General features: G+C 35.3%; 1 protein-coding gene across 8 annotated transcripts in view; it reads right to left on the bottom strand.

Annotated features, from left to right (window-relative positions):
* The window catches only part of RTTN (rotatin), a 184,001-nt gene that overhangs the window by 152,016 nt on the left and 14,538 nt on the right, over positions 1-17,447 (bottom strand). For 7 of the 8 annotated variants that reach the window (XR_012513060.1, XR_012513061.1, XM_074383250.1 and 4 more), the window contains exons 9-11: positions 15,341-15,522; positions 12,931-13,046; positions 1,702-1,872 (exon numbers count right to left, since the gene is read on the bottom strand). Coding sequence is in view for 5 of the 8 variants with exons in the window: in XM_074383250.1 (XP_074239351.1) it covers positions 1,702-1,872; positions 12,931-13,046; positions 15,341-15,522 (469 nt within the window). In the remaining 3 variants the exon portion in view is untranslated. Of the gene's footprint in view, positions 1-1,696; positions 1,873-12,930; positions 13,047-15,340; positions 15,523-17,447 lie in introns of those variants that run through there. The other variant, XM_074383256.1, reaches the window with a different exon arrangement.

Below are 17,447 nucleotides of genomic sequence, written 5' to 3'. Positions count from 1 at the left end.
ACACAGCAAAAGAAACCATCATTAAACTGGCAACCAATCGAATGGAAAATTTTTTTGCAATCTACCCATCTGACAAAGGGCTAATATCCAGAATCTACAAAGAACTTTAACAAATTTACAAGAAAAAAACAAACACCACCATCAAAAAGTGGGCAAAGGATATAAACAGATTTCTCAAAAGAAGACATTTATGCAGCCAACACACATGAAAAAAAGTTCATTGTCACTGGTCATTAAAGAAATGCAAATCAAAACCACAATGAGATACCATCTCACACCAGTTAGAATGACGATCATTTAAAAAACAGATGCTGGAGAGGATATGGAGATATAGGAATGCTTTTACACTGTTGGTGGGAGTGTAAATTAGTTCAACCACGGTGGAAGACAGTGGGTTAATTTCTCAAGGATCTAGAACTAGAAATACCATTTTACCCAGCAACCCCATTACTGGGTAAATACCCAAAAGATTATAAATGATTCTATTATGAAGACACACGCACACATATGTTTACTGTGGCACTATTCACAATAGCAAAGACTTGGAACCAACCCAAATGCCCATTAATGATAGACTGGATAAAGAAAATGTGGCACATATACACCATGAAATACTATGCAGCCATAAAAAAGAATGAGTTCATGTCCTTTGCAGGGACATGAATAAAGCTGGAAACCATCATTCTCGGCAAACTGACACAAGAACAGAAAACCAAACACAGCATGTTCTCACTCTAAGTGGTTGTTGAACAATGAGAATACACAGACACAGGGAGGGGAACATCATACACCAGTGCCTGAAGCGGGATGGGTTGCTAGGGAGAGGGATAGCAGGGGGTTGGCGGATGGGGAGGGATAGCATTAGGAGAAATACCTAATGTAGATGACGGGGTGATGGATGCAGCAAACCACCAGGGTATGTGTATATCTATGTAACAAACCTGCATGTTCTACACATTTACCCCAGAACTTAAAGTATAATAATAATTAAAAAAAACTGACACGTACCTAGCTGAAGAGAAGGAAAGGCTACTCTTGATATTAATGATAAGAGCCAAGACACACACTGTAGCGATAAGATCAGCAGGTTTTCAATGACCTCCAATCAATTAAAAGACACATCAAGTGTACCAATTATATATGTATATATGTATGGAAAAATGTATTAGTGTGTAAGACATAACCTCTTCCTTCAAGTGATTCCAAAGTTACCAAAGAAATTAAATAAGTCAAACATATACATGCATATGACTTATTTAATTTCTTATTTCTTACTTCTATATGTATACATATAGATAACAGCAAGTCTTGTCTTTTACAAAACTAAGTTCTGTGGGGCCAGGGACTAATTCTAAGCTACTCAGTTTTACATCCAGCGTGTAATACTGCTAGTCCATTGTAGGCAATCAATAAATTATTCACTGAATGAACAAGTGAAGGAAAAAACAAACAAATGTACAGACTGTAATAAAAACCACTGCAAATTAAAAAATAATTTCCTATCAAATGATTTGTCAAAATTATTCAAAATGTTACCCATTTCTCAATTTCTACATTTCCCATATAATCTTTGTTACACTATTTTGAAAATGTCCTAAAGCACAATACCTTCACACCATGAAAAGATCAGAAGAAATTTACAACACAGCATTTATTTATAATAGTCAGTAAACTGCAAATGAGCAGCATTACCTACCTTACCTTTTCAACAGGGAGAAGCGTTTGTAACAGTCGAACTGCAAACAGTGAAATGCTGATAAAGGCCATTCTGTGGTGCACAAGCATCACCTCTGATTGTTCCAAACTGACACTACTCTTATGGTAGCATATAGTTTCTCCAAGGGCTCCCAACACCAGGAGCAGTTTCTCCTTCTAAAAACATTTACACAACATAAAAGAGAAGAAAAGAACTAATTTTAGGGGCCAGTGTACAAAAGCACAAAAGAATGACAAACCACCTACATTTTGAAAATACAACTAATAATCTTTATGTATTTAATATGACTCTTTAACAATGAATAAAATACAAAAGGTAATGAACCATAAATTCCTGCTAGTTTCTAGTGCTTAATTGTTCCAATTTGGAACATTTACAGGTAAACCCCTCGTCAAGTATTTCTTATGCTTACTCTACGTCTAACACAGTGGCAGGCATGATGAAAAAAATGCATTAGAACAAGAGACATAATCCCTGTCCTCAAATTGATACCAACAGTTCTAAAGAAATGAATCAAGGAAAGTCAAACAATTAAAAAGCAATTAAATATCAAATTGTATAAACTCTGTCTCTCTTCAGATAATAAGGTTTCAAGTGAAACGTTATGGCATCATAAATTTTAAATAATTTACTACTCCAATAGAAATAATATCTTTTAAACTGAAAGGTATACATTAAATATGAAGAAGAAGCTATGCATAGTAGACTGACTTGTAAGTCACATCAGTATAGACCAAAGTATATGCCAGATACGCCTCCATAAATTAGTGGGTAAAAGGACACCCTCAGTAAGAAAGAAAGAAAGAAAAAAAATGCTGAAGTTCTTACCTTCAATTTTCGATTGAAAACATATGAAAATAAAAATGAGAAATACCTGCAAACTAGAAACAAAAATCTAATATATCATAATTTTTTAAATTCAAGGATGACCATACAGGGAACAACTAAAAGGTATGAGGCCCAAAAGTCACATGTAATTGGCAAGGATATGGAAAATCTGGAACTCTTGTGTATTGCTGGTGGGAATGTAAAATGGTACAGCTACTGTGGAAAACATAATGGCAGTTCCTCAAAAAAATTAAACACAGAATTATCATATAATCCAACAAATTCCACTTCTGGGTATACACACAAGAGAACTGAAAGCAGGGTCTCCAAGAGAGATGTATACACACCCAGGTTCATAGCAGCACTATTCACAACAGCCAAAAGGTGGAAACAATGCAAGTGGCCACTGAAATGGAGACACAAAATGTGGTATGTTGTGTATACATACAAGAAAAGGGGGCCAGGAAGGGTGGCTCACGCCTGTAATCCCAGCACTTTGGGAGGCTGAGGCAGGCAGATCACGAGGTCAAAAGTTCAAGACCAGCCTGACCAACATGGTGAAACCCTGTCTCTACTAAAAATATAAAAATTAGCCAGCCACAGTGGTGCACACCTGTAATCTCAGCTACTTAAGAAGCTGAGGCAGGAGAATAGCTTGAACCCAGGAGGCAGAGGCTGTGGTGAGTTGAGATCACACCACAGCACTCCAGCCTGGGCAACAGAGTGAGACTCAGAAAAAAAAAAAGGGTATTGAGCCTTCAAAAGGAATTAAATTCTGATACATGCTACAACATGGATGAACCCTTAAAACATAAAATAAGCCAGATATAAAAAGACAAATATATTAATGATTCCACTATTATATGAGGTACCAGGGGCTGGGGGCAGGCAGAATGAGGGTTTACTGTTTAAAGTTGTGTAGATAATGATAATGGTTGTACAGTAATGTCACTGCAGAAGTAAGGAAGACAAAATAATCTACATAGCAAAAAAAAAAAAAAAAAGCAAAACCTTTTTGAGAGTAGACCAAGCATAACTATACCATAAAAAGTTTAAATTTTCCTATAAATGAAAGATAATTTCATATGGAAGTAAAAAAACAAAAATTGAAAATTTATACATACAAAAATCCTTAACTATCATGGGATTAAGAGTTAAAAAAGAAAATAAAATTTTTAAAAAAGAAAAATCTTCGTGCATAAAAGGTTAAAAATTCAATGTGTAGTGGAATAAAAACAAAAAAAATCTAAGTAATACAAATAGTGAATAACTTAGGGCAAAATAAATTAATTTTCTACTGATGAAACGTTTAACAATAAAGACTCAATAAAAATCAGTCTGTGATCTGAATAACACAGAACATCAACAAACTTTTTATTGATATGGAGTTACAGATTTTATCTCGGTCTTTTCAGACTTAATTAAAATTAATAGACATTAACTTTGAACATTGCAAAGAATATAACTTCTCTTCAAGTCTCCAAGAAACACTGACAAAAATTAACTTTAAAAATACTTCACCACACAGAAAACTTCAATGTATATTTAAGGCTATATTTTCTCTCATCCCCCAAGAAATAAAACTAAAAAGTAATAAATATTTAAACCAAAAGTAGAACAACCCTTACAAAATTAAAACAGAAAAACTAAAACATCCTCATACAAGTAACTACTGGTCTAGAGAAAACAAACTGGAAATATAGTGACAGTCTTATATTGACAGGCAATTAATTCCTCTATATAGTATGTCTCCATTAAAATAGTACTGCATCTAAGAATAATGTCTCCATTATTCAAGATTAACTTTGATAATTTACAACTTAAATCAATAAATATATTTACGATCTCAGCATTGTAGGGCTTTTTCTAAAAGTCTATTTACTTGTGAAATTGTTTAAAATAACCTTGCTAATTCTAATGATGAATTGAGTGGTTCTCAAAATAAAGCAAATGCTGTAAGAATGAGTTTTCTAGTTCTATTTCCAACATTTTTTCTAAGCAAAAAAAAAAAAAGTGTTTTGTTTTGTTTTGTTTGGTTTGGTTTGGTTTTCTTTTGTTTTTAAGGAAAGGATTGAAAAACAAGAGTAACTGGCCCACATTTTTAATTCTTTGGGCTAAAGATTCTTAAACAACAACGCTAAAGGAAGGAGTTCACACGTTGGGTGGCGGAATCAGTTTTCACAGGATAGCCATGGTTTTTACAACAGAAGGTATCAAACTGAAATACCAGATTAGCAGAATATCTTAATTACCAATAAAACAGATTTTATAGCATAAACGCAACTTATATACTATCTCCACAATATACAATGGGTTGTAGGATTCCACGAGGCACCTGGAGTAAGTGCAGCAGGCTCTGTCCCTCACATGATTCCAATGGACCTTCCACACTGCAGCCAGTCACAGTTCCTCATGCCAATCTCATCAGGCGCTTGCCTGATTAAAAGTAATCTTTTCCTGCCTTCAGAGGAAGGCAGAGCTACTCAGCACCATGTCAAAAGCCCCCTACAAGAAGATCCTCATTTATCCCACCGGTTTCTCTCCACTATTTGCAACTCACATTTCATGCTCTAGGTGCTTTGTTCTAGCTACCACCAGCCCTAGCCTTTATCTCTGATTAGAACTATCCATGCCTCTTTGTCATGGCTCATGGTTCATTCTTAGTCTCTGTCAGATTAAAAAATATATATATTATTTTATTTGCTTGGCCAAATCCTACTTGTAATTTAAAACTCAGTTCATTCAGATCTACAAAAAGCCCTCACTGAGGCCAGGCATGATGGTTCATGCCTATAATCCCAGCACTTTGGGAGGCCAAGGCAGAAGGATCACTTGAGCCCAGGAGTTCAAGACCAGCCTGGCCAACATGGCAAAACTCAGTCTCTGTTAAAAATACAAAAATTAGCCAGGAGTGGTGGCACATGCCTGTAGTCCCAGCTATTTGGAAGGCTGGGGCATGAGAATTCCTTGAACTCAGGAGGCAGAGGTTGCAGTAAGTCAAGTTCATGCCACTGCGCTCCAGCCTGGACAACAAAGTGAGATTCTGTCTCAAAAAAAAAAAAAAAAAAGCCCTCACTGACATCCAAGTTCATAGTTCATAGTGATGGCTAGAAATACAAAACCTCAGGTGACCTTGAAAAATAAATTGTGCCTCAGTTATCTAATTTACAGGGTCATGATAATTAAAAGACTTCATAAATAGTGCTTAGTGTCTGATACATAGTGCTATATTTAAACCATCTTAGTTTTACTATTATCACCATATGCTTATCTGTTTTACTAATGTCACATTAAAAGTATTTATCACTCACAGGCATGAAAAGCACATCTTACCTATTTGACACCCCAAGAGCCTAGCATATATTAATAATAGGCAATCTAGAAATGTGAATTAAAATAACTGTCTTTGGAATGGTGGCAGCAGCAGGGAAGGTCTATGTAATTAGAGATCCCACAACCCCAGTTATCAATTCACACTCTGGTCCAAATACCCTTAATGAGTTCTTACTGGATACAAAGCCCTATCTTTAGTTTCTTTCACAATCCTCTTAGCCCTTCTTGAAGTCCTACCAACACTCTACAATTCTACCAACAAGTGTTGATGTCAAAGTTACCAGTTCATAGCAGGTCAGACGGGAATTTAGAAGCAATGAGTCATAAACATGAAAAGACCACTTTTCAATAACTGCATGACAGGAATGACATAGAAGAAACATTGAAAAGGAACAGAAGACAGACCTAAGAGTCTAGGTTATCTGGTAGGAGGTGAAAGCTCCTTTCTCCTTACACCTTGAACCTATCTCAGCACGTAAATAAGGAGAAAACAGACCCAGACTTGATGGTGGAAGACTAGGAGGAATGAGATGTGACACATTTTAGGTCAGCATAACTAATTTTGGTGAAAATATTTTTTCTTTTATTTACTTCAAGTGATATAAAAATATTCAATTTGGGGGGGGAACTGAAATTCCCTTACATACTGAATTATAATTCCAGACAGAATTGATGCTACTGATATTAGCACTGTGTAGAAATACCTAGAGATCTGATAATATATCCTCAGGTACTTAATTTGTAAATTGGTAACAACACATTTATTATTTTGTTTCCTTAATGACACAACAAAAATACTGCTTCTTTCTTTTGAAAATTGGCAAAAGTATGAACATTAAGAAATTCTACTTGTTTGCTTCTTTTAAAATATAGCCAAAGAAAAGAGACATTTATTCTTTTTAAACAAGTAAAAGTAAATCAAATATAATTTCAAGTACTTCTGTTTTATTTAGCATTTCGAACATACCAACTGGCACTTGTACCACAGAATTAACCTTTAAAGTAAAAATAATTCATTGAATCATAAAGTACCAGCAGCCAAAAGTTAAAAGTGAATGACTAACTTTTACAGATAAATGTTCTGGCCAAGAAAATTTAAGTTAATTTAAGAAACAACTGATAAAGCATTCCTCACACTTCAAAGGAAAAATTTACTTGTTGAAAACCTTCAATATGTGAAAAATCTCCTAAAAGTACTAAAAAATAGTGTGATAATCTTAAGGATTAAAGAAAAACCAAAATTAAGAACTATTCTCAGAAAATAAAAGACTTGAAAATACACCTATTTTAAAATATGCAATTTGTTTCCCTTTTCAAGAGGTTAGTGTTATGAAAAAAATAAAAGTTTGGATTTCTTTCTTACACCGGTATTGTTATCATGTAAGTATCTATTTTTTTTTTATGTTCAGATCTCTATTCACAAGGCCTTCAGACAGCCTGTAAGAATGTTTAACTAAATATAGACCGACTTACATCAAAATAGCATAAAGAGAAAAAAACTGACAGCTGTATAAGAGTCAATATATATTTTTATGACTAATAAATTTTTATTCTACTGCCTTGACAAGGCAGCAAAAAGGGAGGGAGGGAGGGAGAGGGGAAGGAAGAAAGGGAGAGGAAGGAAGACCAGACACTAGGAATTCACAGTAACAGAACAGATAGAATACCAAATCTTCAAGGCAGGCAAGGTTATCAGATGACAATTTCAAAATGAAAGACATAAAATGACAAATGATTTATGATACTTTGAAATGTAAAAAAGACATGTTTCCAGTTACATGGAGACATACACTGGTAGTCCATAGATCTCTTAAATATTATATTGAAATACAACATTCCTAAAGCTACTACTGTACACATGTTGATTACTCATGCAAAATATTACTTATCGAAACACTTCTTGGCAAAAAAAAACTTAATGCCATATTTTCTAAAATTACTCTACTGAATTACAAACAGCAAAAAACAAGGTATCCTTCTGATCTCTCCACACTTTGAATAATTATTCTAAAGCTGATCCTGAATTTTCACTGTAGATAAATATACATTTAAGTCCCTAATAACTCACAGACAGGCCAGTTGCTTAAATGACATAATTTAAAACTTTATGTAAAACTTCCAATTCTGGCCCTGAAGTAATTAACAAGGACTTCTCCTGTCCTTCCCAAGAAATTAACTAGATATACACAGTAGGCAGTGTAGGACTATGATGCCAGAGAAGGAAAATATGCAATCAGAGTCCTACTATACCTGAAAACAATTACTGTACAGCAAGCACAGGCAAGGGAAACCCAAAGAGTCTGACAGTCTCAATGACTTTAGGAGATGAAGATGCTTCTGGAAGTTGAGATTGTTAAGAATTGCGGGAGAGCTATGCAAAGAAGGAGATTCAGAAACCTAAACAAGTTTTCATCTAGTCCATGCTGAGATTAGGTGGCTTGGATTACAGGAAGATACTCTATAGGCCAAAAGTGATCACTGAGATTTAAACTGAACAACTCCCAGAGCTGACACAAGACAACAAAACTCAAGCTTCAACCAGCCAGAGTAAACAGTCATCATTAATCACTTTGAACATTCAATAGAGGTCCCAAAAGGTCACACCTCAGGAGCAGTTTAACCCCAAGCAAAGGTTCTTCTAGATCAGTTTCTCAATCTCAACACTTTCTCAAAGTTTTCTGACATCCTGAGCCAAAAAATTATTTGTTGTGGAGAGCTGTTCTGGCTGCTATCCAATAGAAGCAGGTAGCTCCACTCCAGGTGTGACAATCAAAAATGGCTCCTGATATTGCTAAACATCCTCTGGGGGGCAAAATTACTCTTAGTTGAAAACCATTATTTTAGACCCATGCTAGCAAAATTTTTTAAACTCTTGAGAAAATCAAACTTCTCTGCAAGTAACATAGTCACCCATCAGTCTCAAACTTCTGGGTTCAAGTGATCCTCCTGCCTCAGCTTTCCTAATAGCTGGGACTACAGGTGTGCACTTCCATGCCCAGCTAATGTTACTATTTTTTGTAGAGATAAGGTCTTGCTTTGTTGCTTAGGTTCATCTCAAACTCCTGGCTTCAAGCAATGCCCCCATGTTGGCCTCTCAAAGTGCTTCAGAACCCTCCCAAAGTGCTTCTAAAGGGCAAAATAAAAAATAAAGACACTCAACATGGTACTATTGAAAAGGTCCAGCATCCAATCAGAAATTACTACACATATCAAATACTAAGATCCATAAAGAGAAAAATCAGCCAGTGGACAAGTCCCAAAACTGAAATACTCAGATGTAGAAGACCTATATACTGACAACTTCAAAACATTGCAGAGACAAATTAAAAAGCTAAAAATAAAGCCAGGCGCGGTGGCTCACACCTGTAGTCCCAGCATTTTGCAAAGCCAAGCTGGGCAAACCACTTGAGGTCAGGATTTTGAGACCACCCTAGCCAAGATGGTGAAACCCTATCTTTACTAAAAATACAAAAAATTAGCCAGGCGTGGTGATGCATGCCTGGAATCTCAGCCACTTGAGAGGCTGAGGCTGCAGTGAGAGTCACTTGAACCCAGGAGGCAAACATTGCAGTGAGCCGAGATCGTGCCATTGCACTCCAGTCTGGGCAAAAGAATGAACTCCATCTCAAAAAAAATAAAAATAAAAATAAATAAAGAGCTAAACAAGCGAAGACATATATACGGTATTCATGGATCAGAAGCCTCAATACTATTAAGATGTCAATTTTCCCTGAATTGATCTACAAATTCAACTCAATTCCATTCAAAACCATAGCAGCCTTTTTTTTTTTTTTTTGTAGAAATTGACAAATGTGATTGATGTTGAAAATACATTTATTTTGGCTAAAATAGCAAAAACAACTTTCAAAAACAAGAACAAAGTTGAAGGACTTATACTACCTGACTTCAAGACTTACTATAAGCTACAATAATTAAGTCAGTTGGGTACTGGCATCATAAGAGAAAACTAATCAAATAGAGTCCAGAAGTAAACCCATATATAGTCAGTTGGTAAGAAATTCAGGAAAGAAAGGATAGTCATTTGAACAAATAGTGCTGAGAAAATAATTGTATACCCATAAGAAAAAAAGTTCATTCCTCACCTTGTACTATATACAAAAATCAACTCAAAATTAATCAAAGATCTAAAACTTAAATATTATGTAATACTTCTAAAGAAAACACAGGAAACATTCTTTGCATCCCAGGTTAGGCAAAGATTTCTTAGATAAAATATCAAAAGCACAATCCATAAAAGAAAAACTAAGAAACTAAACCTCATCAAAATAAGTATTTCTGCTCCTCAAAAAGCTAAGATCATCTCAGTAGAGACAAAAGAGATCAGGCAAAATACAATAATGATTCATGATCAAATTTCAATATACTAAGAATACAGGAAACTTCCTCAACTTTATAAAGGTATCTACAAAATACAAAAGTAATAGAGCTAATATTATATTTAATGGTGAAAGATTGAATGCTTCCCCTCTAAGATCACGAAGGAGGCTCTCACCACATCCATCCAACATTGTACTAAAGGTTCTAGGCTGAGGTAATTAGGAAATTTAAAAAAATTAAAGGGCATCCAGATTGAGTAGAAAGAAATAAAACTGTATTTATTCACAGATAAGATGATCTTAAAACTGTTTTTATTCATAGATAACATGATTTTATAGGTAGAAAATCCTAAGGTATCTACCAGGAAAAAAAAAAAGAAAGAAAAGAAGAAAATAAACTTATCAGAACTAGTAAGTTCAGCAAGGCCACCGAATAGAAGAGCAATACACAAAAATCAGTTGTATTTCTATATACTAACAGTGAACAATCCAAAACATTTTTAAATTTTTCATTCACAATGGCATTGAAAAGAATAAAATACTTAATTAAGTGTTTTAAAAAGACCTAGACTTCCTCACTAAAAATTACAAAAGATGCTTAATATCATCAGTGACTAGGGAAATACAAATTAAAACCTAGTAAGATACCATTACACATTAGAATGCCCTCTCCCCCACCACACACACACAAAAAAAACTAAACATAATAGATGCTGGAGATGTTGAACAACTCAATGTCCATAGGAATGTTATTTGTAATAACTAGAAACAACCCAAATGTCCACCAACAGGTGAATGGATAAACAAATTGTGGTATGTCTGTCTAAACAATGTAATACCACTCAGAAATAAAATGAATAAACTACAGTAAGCCTTCGCTTAACATGGTCAACACGTTCTTGGAAACTGACTTTAATGAAACAGCATTACAAGTTCCACGCCATTTCACTAAATGCTGATGAGAAAAAATAATTGGGTGTGTTATAAGTCCGTTTGTTTAAAGTCACAGTTTCAAAAAACCTACCTACGATGCTGAGTGAGGAATTGCTGTACTGATACATACACAGCATGGCTTGGCCGGGTGCGGTGGCTCATGCCTGTAATCCCAGCACTTTGGGAGGCTGAGGTGGGCGGATTACTTGAGGTCATTCTACCATAAAGACACATACATGTGTATGTTCACTGCAGCACTATTCACAATATCAAAGACATGGAATCCACCTAAATGCCTATCAATGGCAGACTGATTAAGGAAAGTGTGGTATACATACTCCAATGAATACTATGCAGCCATAAAAATGCATGAGATCATGTTCTTTGCAGCAACATGGATGAAGCTGGAAGCCATTATCCTATGCAAACTAATCTAGGAACAGAAAAACAAAAACTGCATATTCTCACTTATAAGTGGGAGCTAAGCAATGAGAACACATGAACACAAAGAGGTGAACAACAGACACCAGGGATTACTTGAGGGTGGAGAATGGGAGGAGGGAAAGGGTCAGAAAAACTACCTATCAGGCACTGTGCTTATCACCTGGGTGACAAAACAATCTGTACACCAAACCTCCATGACACACAGTTTACCTATATAGCAAACCTGCACATGTACCCCTGAACCTAAATAAAAGCTTTTTTAAAAACAGCATGCCCACTTAAATAAATCTACCCTAGAGACATAATTGTACATTTATGAAATAGCATAAGCACATTATTTATTGTACATAATTAACAATAATATCCATCAGTAAGAGGCTGAGTTAACAAATACACAATGAAGCATTTGCTATGTATAAAAAAGAATGAGAAAATCTCACGTATAGATAGATAGGGAATAATCCCCATACCTACTATTCTGTGCATGCAGGACATATTTTTAAGTAAAAATAGGGTACAAAAGAGTGTATACAACATACTACCTTTTATGCAGGATGTGGAGAGGATAAAAACCTACATACTCAGTTGCTTACATTTGCAAAAATAAAATAGCAATAGAAAAAATAAGCCAGAAAATAAAAAAGACTACCAATAAGGAAAACATCTTAAAGGTAACTGAATGGCAGGGAGGCATCTCTGAGCTACATTTTTATGAAGAAAAAGCAATTCCCAAAAGTGAAAACGAATAGAATTTAATTGTATGCTGAACTGGTAACAGTAGCTTTAAGGCACAGTATTTTGACTATATATCCTTAGTGAGATTAGTCAATGTCAAAAAGAACTGCCAGGAAATCTAGAGCTTTTTATTAGAGTTATTTACAGTAATGTAAATATTGTTGTTCTGAAACTACTTTACGTATGTTTAAGGTGAAGGCTAATAGGAAATTATGCTGACATTGCTAGGAATGAAGACTTTCTATAAGCAAATGCAAGGATAAGAAAAAGAAATTTAAAATGAGAAAAATCGCAACATAAATTCACGATCTTTAAATATACATATTTCCTAACGGTTAGTGAAAGGAAAAAATGGTATCACAGTAGCTATAAGCACCTCTAATGGCCTGGTTCTTGTCTTAATATACCTTTCCCTATTAGAAGTAACCAGAATCTTTGGAAAAATAGGCCTGCTCCAGGCTATTTATAAAATAAGCCTGGGACATACTGAGTCAAAAAGAAAAAAGATTTTGAACACTAATGAGACAATGAAAACCACCTTAAAAGAACCAAAATTTTAAAAAATACTGATCCTTATATCCCAAAGAAAACATTGATTCTCACCATATCTATACCAAAAAGGCTGCTGTCATCCCAGATATCTGCTGAAACTGCTTCACCAATAAGGGTCATATCCTCTGCAAGCAATTCCAGAACTCTTATTATCATTTGTCTGCTACCTAGGAATACAAACAGAAAAAAGTAAAGGAGAAAAAGTTACTTAACTTTAAAATAATCAGCTGAATACCATTTTGCCCAATTTTCTAGTTAGTCATTCTCCAAAATTTTCTCTTTTTTTCTAATGTTCTTAGAACTGTAGGGAAATCAAAATCAGCAACCACACTTAAGGCTTCTGTTCCAGTCACAATACTACTTTGCTATATAACAAATCAAATACATTTATAATTGGGAAAGATATTGAAAGTAGCAATAATATAACAACAAATACTGTGAGATGGATTAAAATATTTTTTCAAATCCAGAGACCATCTATGTTACATGTAGTATGTGACAAAGCACCAGAAAAGTTAAGAAAACATATTTTAACAATTTCTACTTAGTACCAGAAGGCTTGAGCCTTCTCATAAATTAATATTTTCCCACATAAGAGTTGCCTGGGAAGCTAAGCTTGGACCGGAGCAACTACAGAAATAAATGAACATGCTGGCACTTGCTAAAGAAACTTCAAGAAACTCTATTTGTACTCACCTTAAACTCCAAAAACTTCCCAAAGTCACACCCACCAGAGCAACCCTGTTTCTCCACAGACAGAATAACAAAGACTCCAATTCCATTGTCCTATGTGAGATGAACATTCACACAACACTTTTCCGCCCCACATCCCAAAGGTTAACTTCTAATGAATCACAGTAAAACAAACTACCAGAGTGAAAGGATCTAGATTAATTTTTTCACTAAAACAGCTGGAGCAAATTCTCTTAGAAATTTCTTGGATACTGAACAGTTACAAATCATGCCATAATTTACCACAAAAGGGCAGAAGAACATTTAGAAGTTTTTATGTCTCAATATATAGCTTTATAATTATCAATCTGACTTTTTAAAGCAAATTAAGAAAAGGTTAAATGCAGAATCATTAAAGTCTAAAACTGTTCTTCTCAGCGTACCAGGCAGATAAACATATGTACTGTATGATGCCAAAGTTCAGATCTTTCTTCATTTCACATTATTATTACATGAATTAATATACAGTCCAAACTAGTATAAAGTATGAGTATACAGTTTTCCTCAGGATAAAAACATTTTAAATGTTTTCCAAATATACACCTTCCTACTTCTTTCTCCCCCTTCAACTCCAGGTAGCAAAAAACAGCCATAGGACTTAAAGAACAATTAACTTGGAATGTATCTTTTTACTTTGCCAGTATAAACTTAAAAGGGCAAAACTTGCTTATATTTATATCTTGACAAGTTTATCAAATGCTGAAAATGTACAGATTTTGAGAATAAAAATCATTACTGCTTTCTAAAACTTTAACCTTGCAAAAAGCTAAAGTATTTAAGATCATGGACTTCAGATTCAGAAGAATTGTGGTTCAAGTCCCTGCTCTTAGCTGTTTGACTTCAGGCAAGTTTCTAAACCACTCTAAAACTCAGCTTCATCATTTGTAAAAATGGAGATAAAATTAGTAACTACCACTATTGGAAGGATAAAATGGGTTGATATGAGGAGTGCACAAAATAATGTACACAAAATCATGAATGATGGTAGAACACAGTAGGGACTAAATACATGGTAACTGTTGTTTTATTACTAGACTCAGTAGGCATCCGCCATATTGCTATTGCTGTTACCACTGTTCAGTAAAATTACAACTAAATACCAGTGTATATTTCAGTAAACCTATTCAAATTTTCCTATCACATCTGAACAAAAAATGTAATCTCAAAATATTTCTCGGTTTTTAAAGAAAAATTATTACAAAGGTAAGAATTCAGTTTTGAAGTTTTGTTTTTAACATATTAAGTAGTTGAAGTAGTCAGAAATGATTGGGAAGAGTGAACAACTGACAGCTATTCCAAAAATTTCCAAAGGGCAAAGGCCAAAGGTTTTTTTATTCTGGTCTATTCAGGCCAGTCCACCACTTATGACTTATTCCAGTTTCTCTATGTTGTCAGTGCTCAAATTTAAAATAGCCATACAATCCAAAAAGAAAAAAGAAAAAAATGACAGCAAGAATGCAAAAAATAAATAAAAATTTTAAAACTAATAATACGTGTGAAAGCCTGTGCCAATAAAAACCCATAAAATGGAAGGACTAGCTGAACAGCCCTCCATGGCATCCATATTTAATTTAAAAATCATAAAGACCTTATTATGTTTTTAGAAATTTGTATCCCAAAAGATAAGTAAATATAGATTTCAAAGGCCCTAACATAGAAGAGAAGGAAAATCCTACAAATACAAACAAATACAAACTATATCAGAATTATGATTTCAAAAACAACTAACCTGTTCTTAAGAGAGGAACAGCTGATTCCAGAATTGATACACAAAACTGAGGAAGACTGAGCTGCTGGAATTGTAGTTCCAACGTGTCTTCAGTTTCCAGCTCTGGCAAGTCTATGTGTCCCATATCCAAAGGTGAGTGAACGGATATCCTAGAGTTGACGTGAGCATGACTACTACTTCCACTGCAAAATAAACAAATGATAAACCTTGTATATAGAAAGACCCCAAACAGACTTACTGGATATCTGCTGCCTGGCATATTAGAAGCCTCATACAAGTCACAACTCTATTGCTTCATTCAACAACTCTGGTCAGATTTGTAGAAACTCTGACAAATACATGAAATTAAATTCCATAAAGATGACTCAAGGCGGGGCATGGTGGCTCATGCCCGCAATCCCAGCACTTTGGGAGGCCAAGGCAAGCAGATCATCTGAGGTCAGGAGTTCAAGAGCAGCCTGGCCAACATAGTGAAACCGCATATCCACTAAAAATACAAAAAAAACCCTTAGCTGGGCATCGTGGCACATGCCCGTAATCCCAGCTATTCGGGAGGCTGAGGCAGGAGAATCTTTTGAGCCCTGGAGATGGAGATTGCAGTGAGCTGAGATCACACCACTGCACTCCAGCCTGGGTGACAGAGCAAGATTCTATCTCAAAAAAAAAAAACAAAAAAAAAAAGGAGAGAGAGAACTCAAAATTGTAAATGAAGCCAAAAATGCATGTCTATTTTGCTTTTCAGGCTATATCTCAAAACACGTCAACATTCCTATAGTAGCAATCAATATTAGCACTGATAACCCACTCATTTCTAAAAGAAATCAAGCAGATTAATAGGAAAGCTCTTCTGTAATCAACTTAAAGACAAAACTGATAGTTCATACAGTTTCCTAGATTTTCTGAGTTTCACCAACTGTTCTAAGTACGCCAGTGTTAATAAATGAAGGATGTTTCCAGAAAAACATCATGGGAAATGTGTTAGTTTACTATATTCAACATCAGTGTAATGACTTCAAAAACATACCCCGAAAAATGGAACATCCCATCATCCTTGGCTTTCTTCATTAAAAAATTCCTACCTTGGGCTGGGCGCCGTGGCTCAAGCCTGTAATCCCAGCACTTTGGGAGGCCGAGGCGGGTGGATCACGAGGTCAAGAGATCGAGACCATCCTGGTCAACATGGTGAAACCCCGTCTCTACTAAAAATACAAAAAAATTAGCTGGGCATGGTGGCGTATGCCTGTAATCCCAGCTACTCAGGAGGCTGAGGCAGGAGAATTGCCTGAACCCAGGAGGCGGAGGTTGCGGTGAACCGAGATCGCGCCATTTGCACTCCAGCCTGGGTAACAAGAGTGAAACTCCATCTCAAAAAAATAAAAAATCCTACCTTGGATGTAAAGTGGTAGAGAAAGGATTTAAAAACTGTAGAAAAGCTAGAGCCCCACATTTACAAAGATCCTCAAAATTTTTGATTTTTGAGGTGATCCACAATTGAAGCTGAATCATAAGAGATATATTAATGCTACAGAACATTTAAATCTGCCCAAATTATATACGAACATTGTCATTTCTTCAATTTCAAGATACCAAGCACCCCAAAATATGGAAACAACTCGGGCTTCTCTGTAATTCTGAAAGGCCACGTGAGGAAGCTGTTCACTCAGGAGTGAAAACTTACAAGCATGCAGCACACAAGAGAATGAGGCAGAAAGGCTTCATAAGGATCCAGAGAACATGACTGATCAACCAACTACACCATAAGAACTAACAGCACAGACTCTCCTACCATATTATTTAACCCTAGCTCTGCTCTTTACCAACTGTCATGCTCTTAACCTCTCTAAACCTAAACCTCAGATTTTTCTGTGAAACGAGGATGATAATAATTATAGCAATCCTATGATATAATACCAATCCTATTCTAGGACAAATAAAGACGACAAAGTATGTAAAGCATAGGGCGTAACACCACGCACACAGCAAGCATGAGTTGGTATTAGCTTGTAACAGCAGTAACAATATTGCAAGAAAATAAGCCAACAAACAAATCCTCATCTTACTGAACACTTTTTTAGAATGACACTAAAGAAGAGGCTAATATGTTTTT

The sequence above is a fragment of the Saimiri boliviensis genome, chromosome 13 (genome assembly GCF_048565385.1).
Source record: "Saimiri boliviensis isolate mSaiBol1 chromosome 13, mSaiBol1.pri, whole genome shotgun sequence".
Classification (NCBI taxonomy): Eukaryota; Metazoa; Chordata; class Mammalia; order Primates; family Cebidae; genus Saimiri; species Saimiri boliviensis.
The sequence above is the reverse complement of the archived record's forward strand: the minus strand, read 5'-3'. Positions and strand labels throughout refer to the sequence as shown.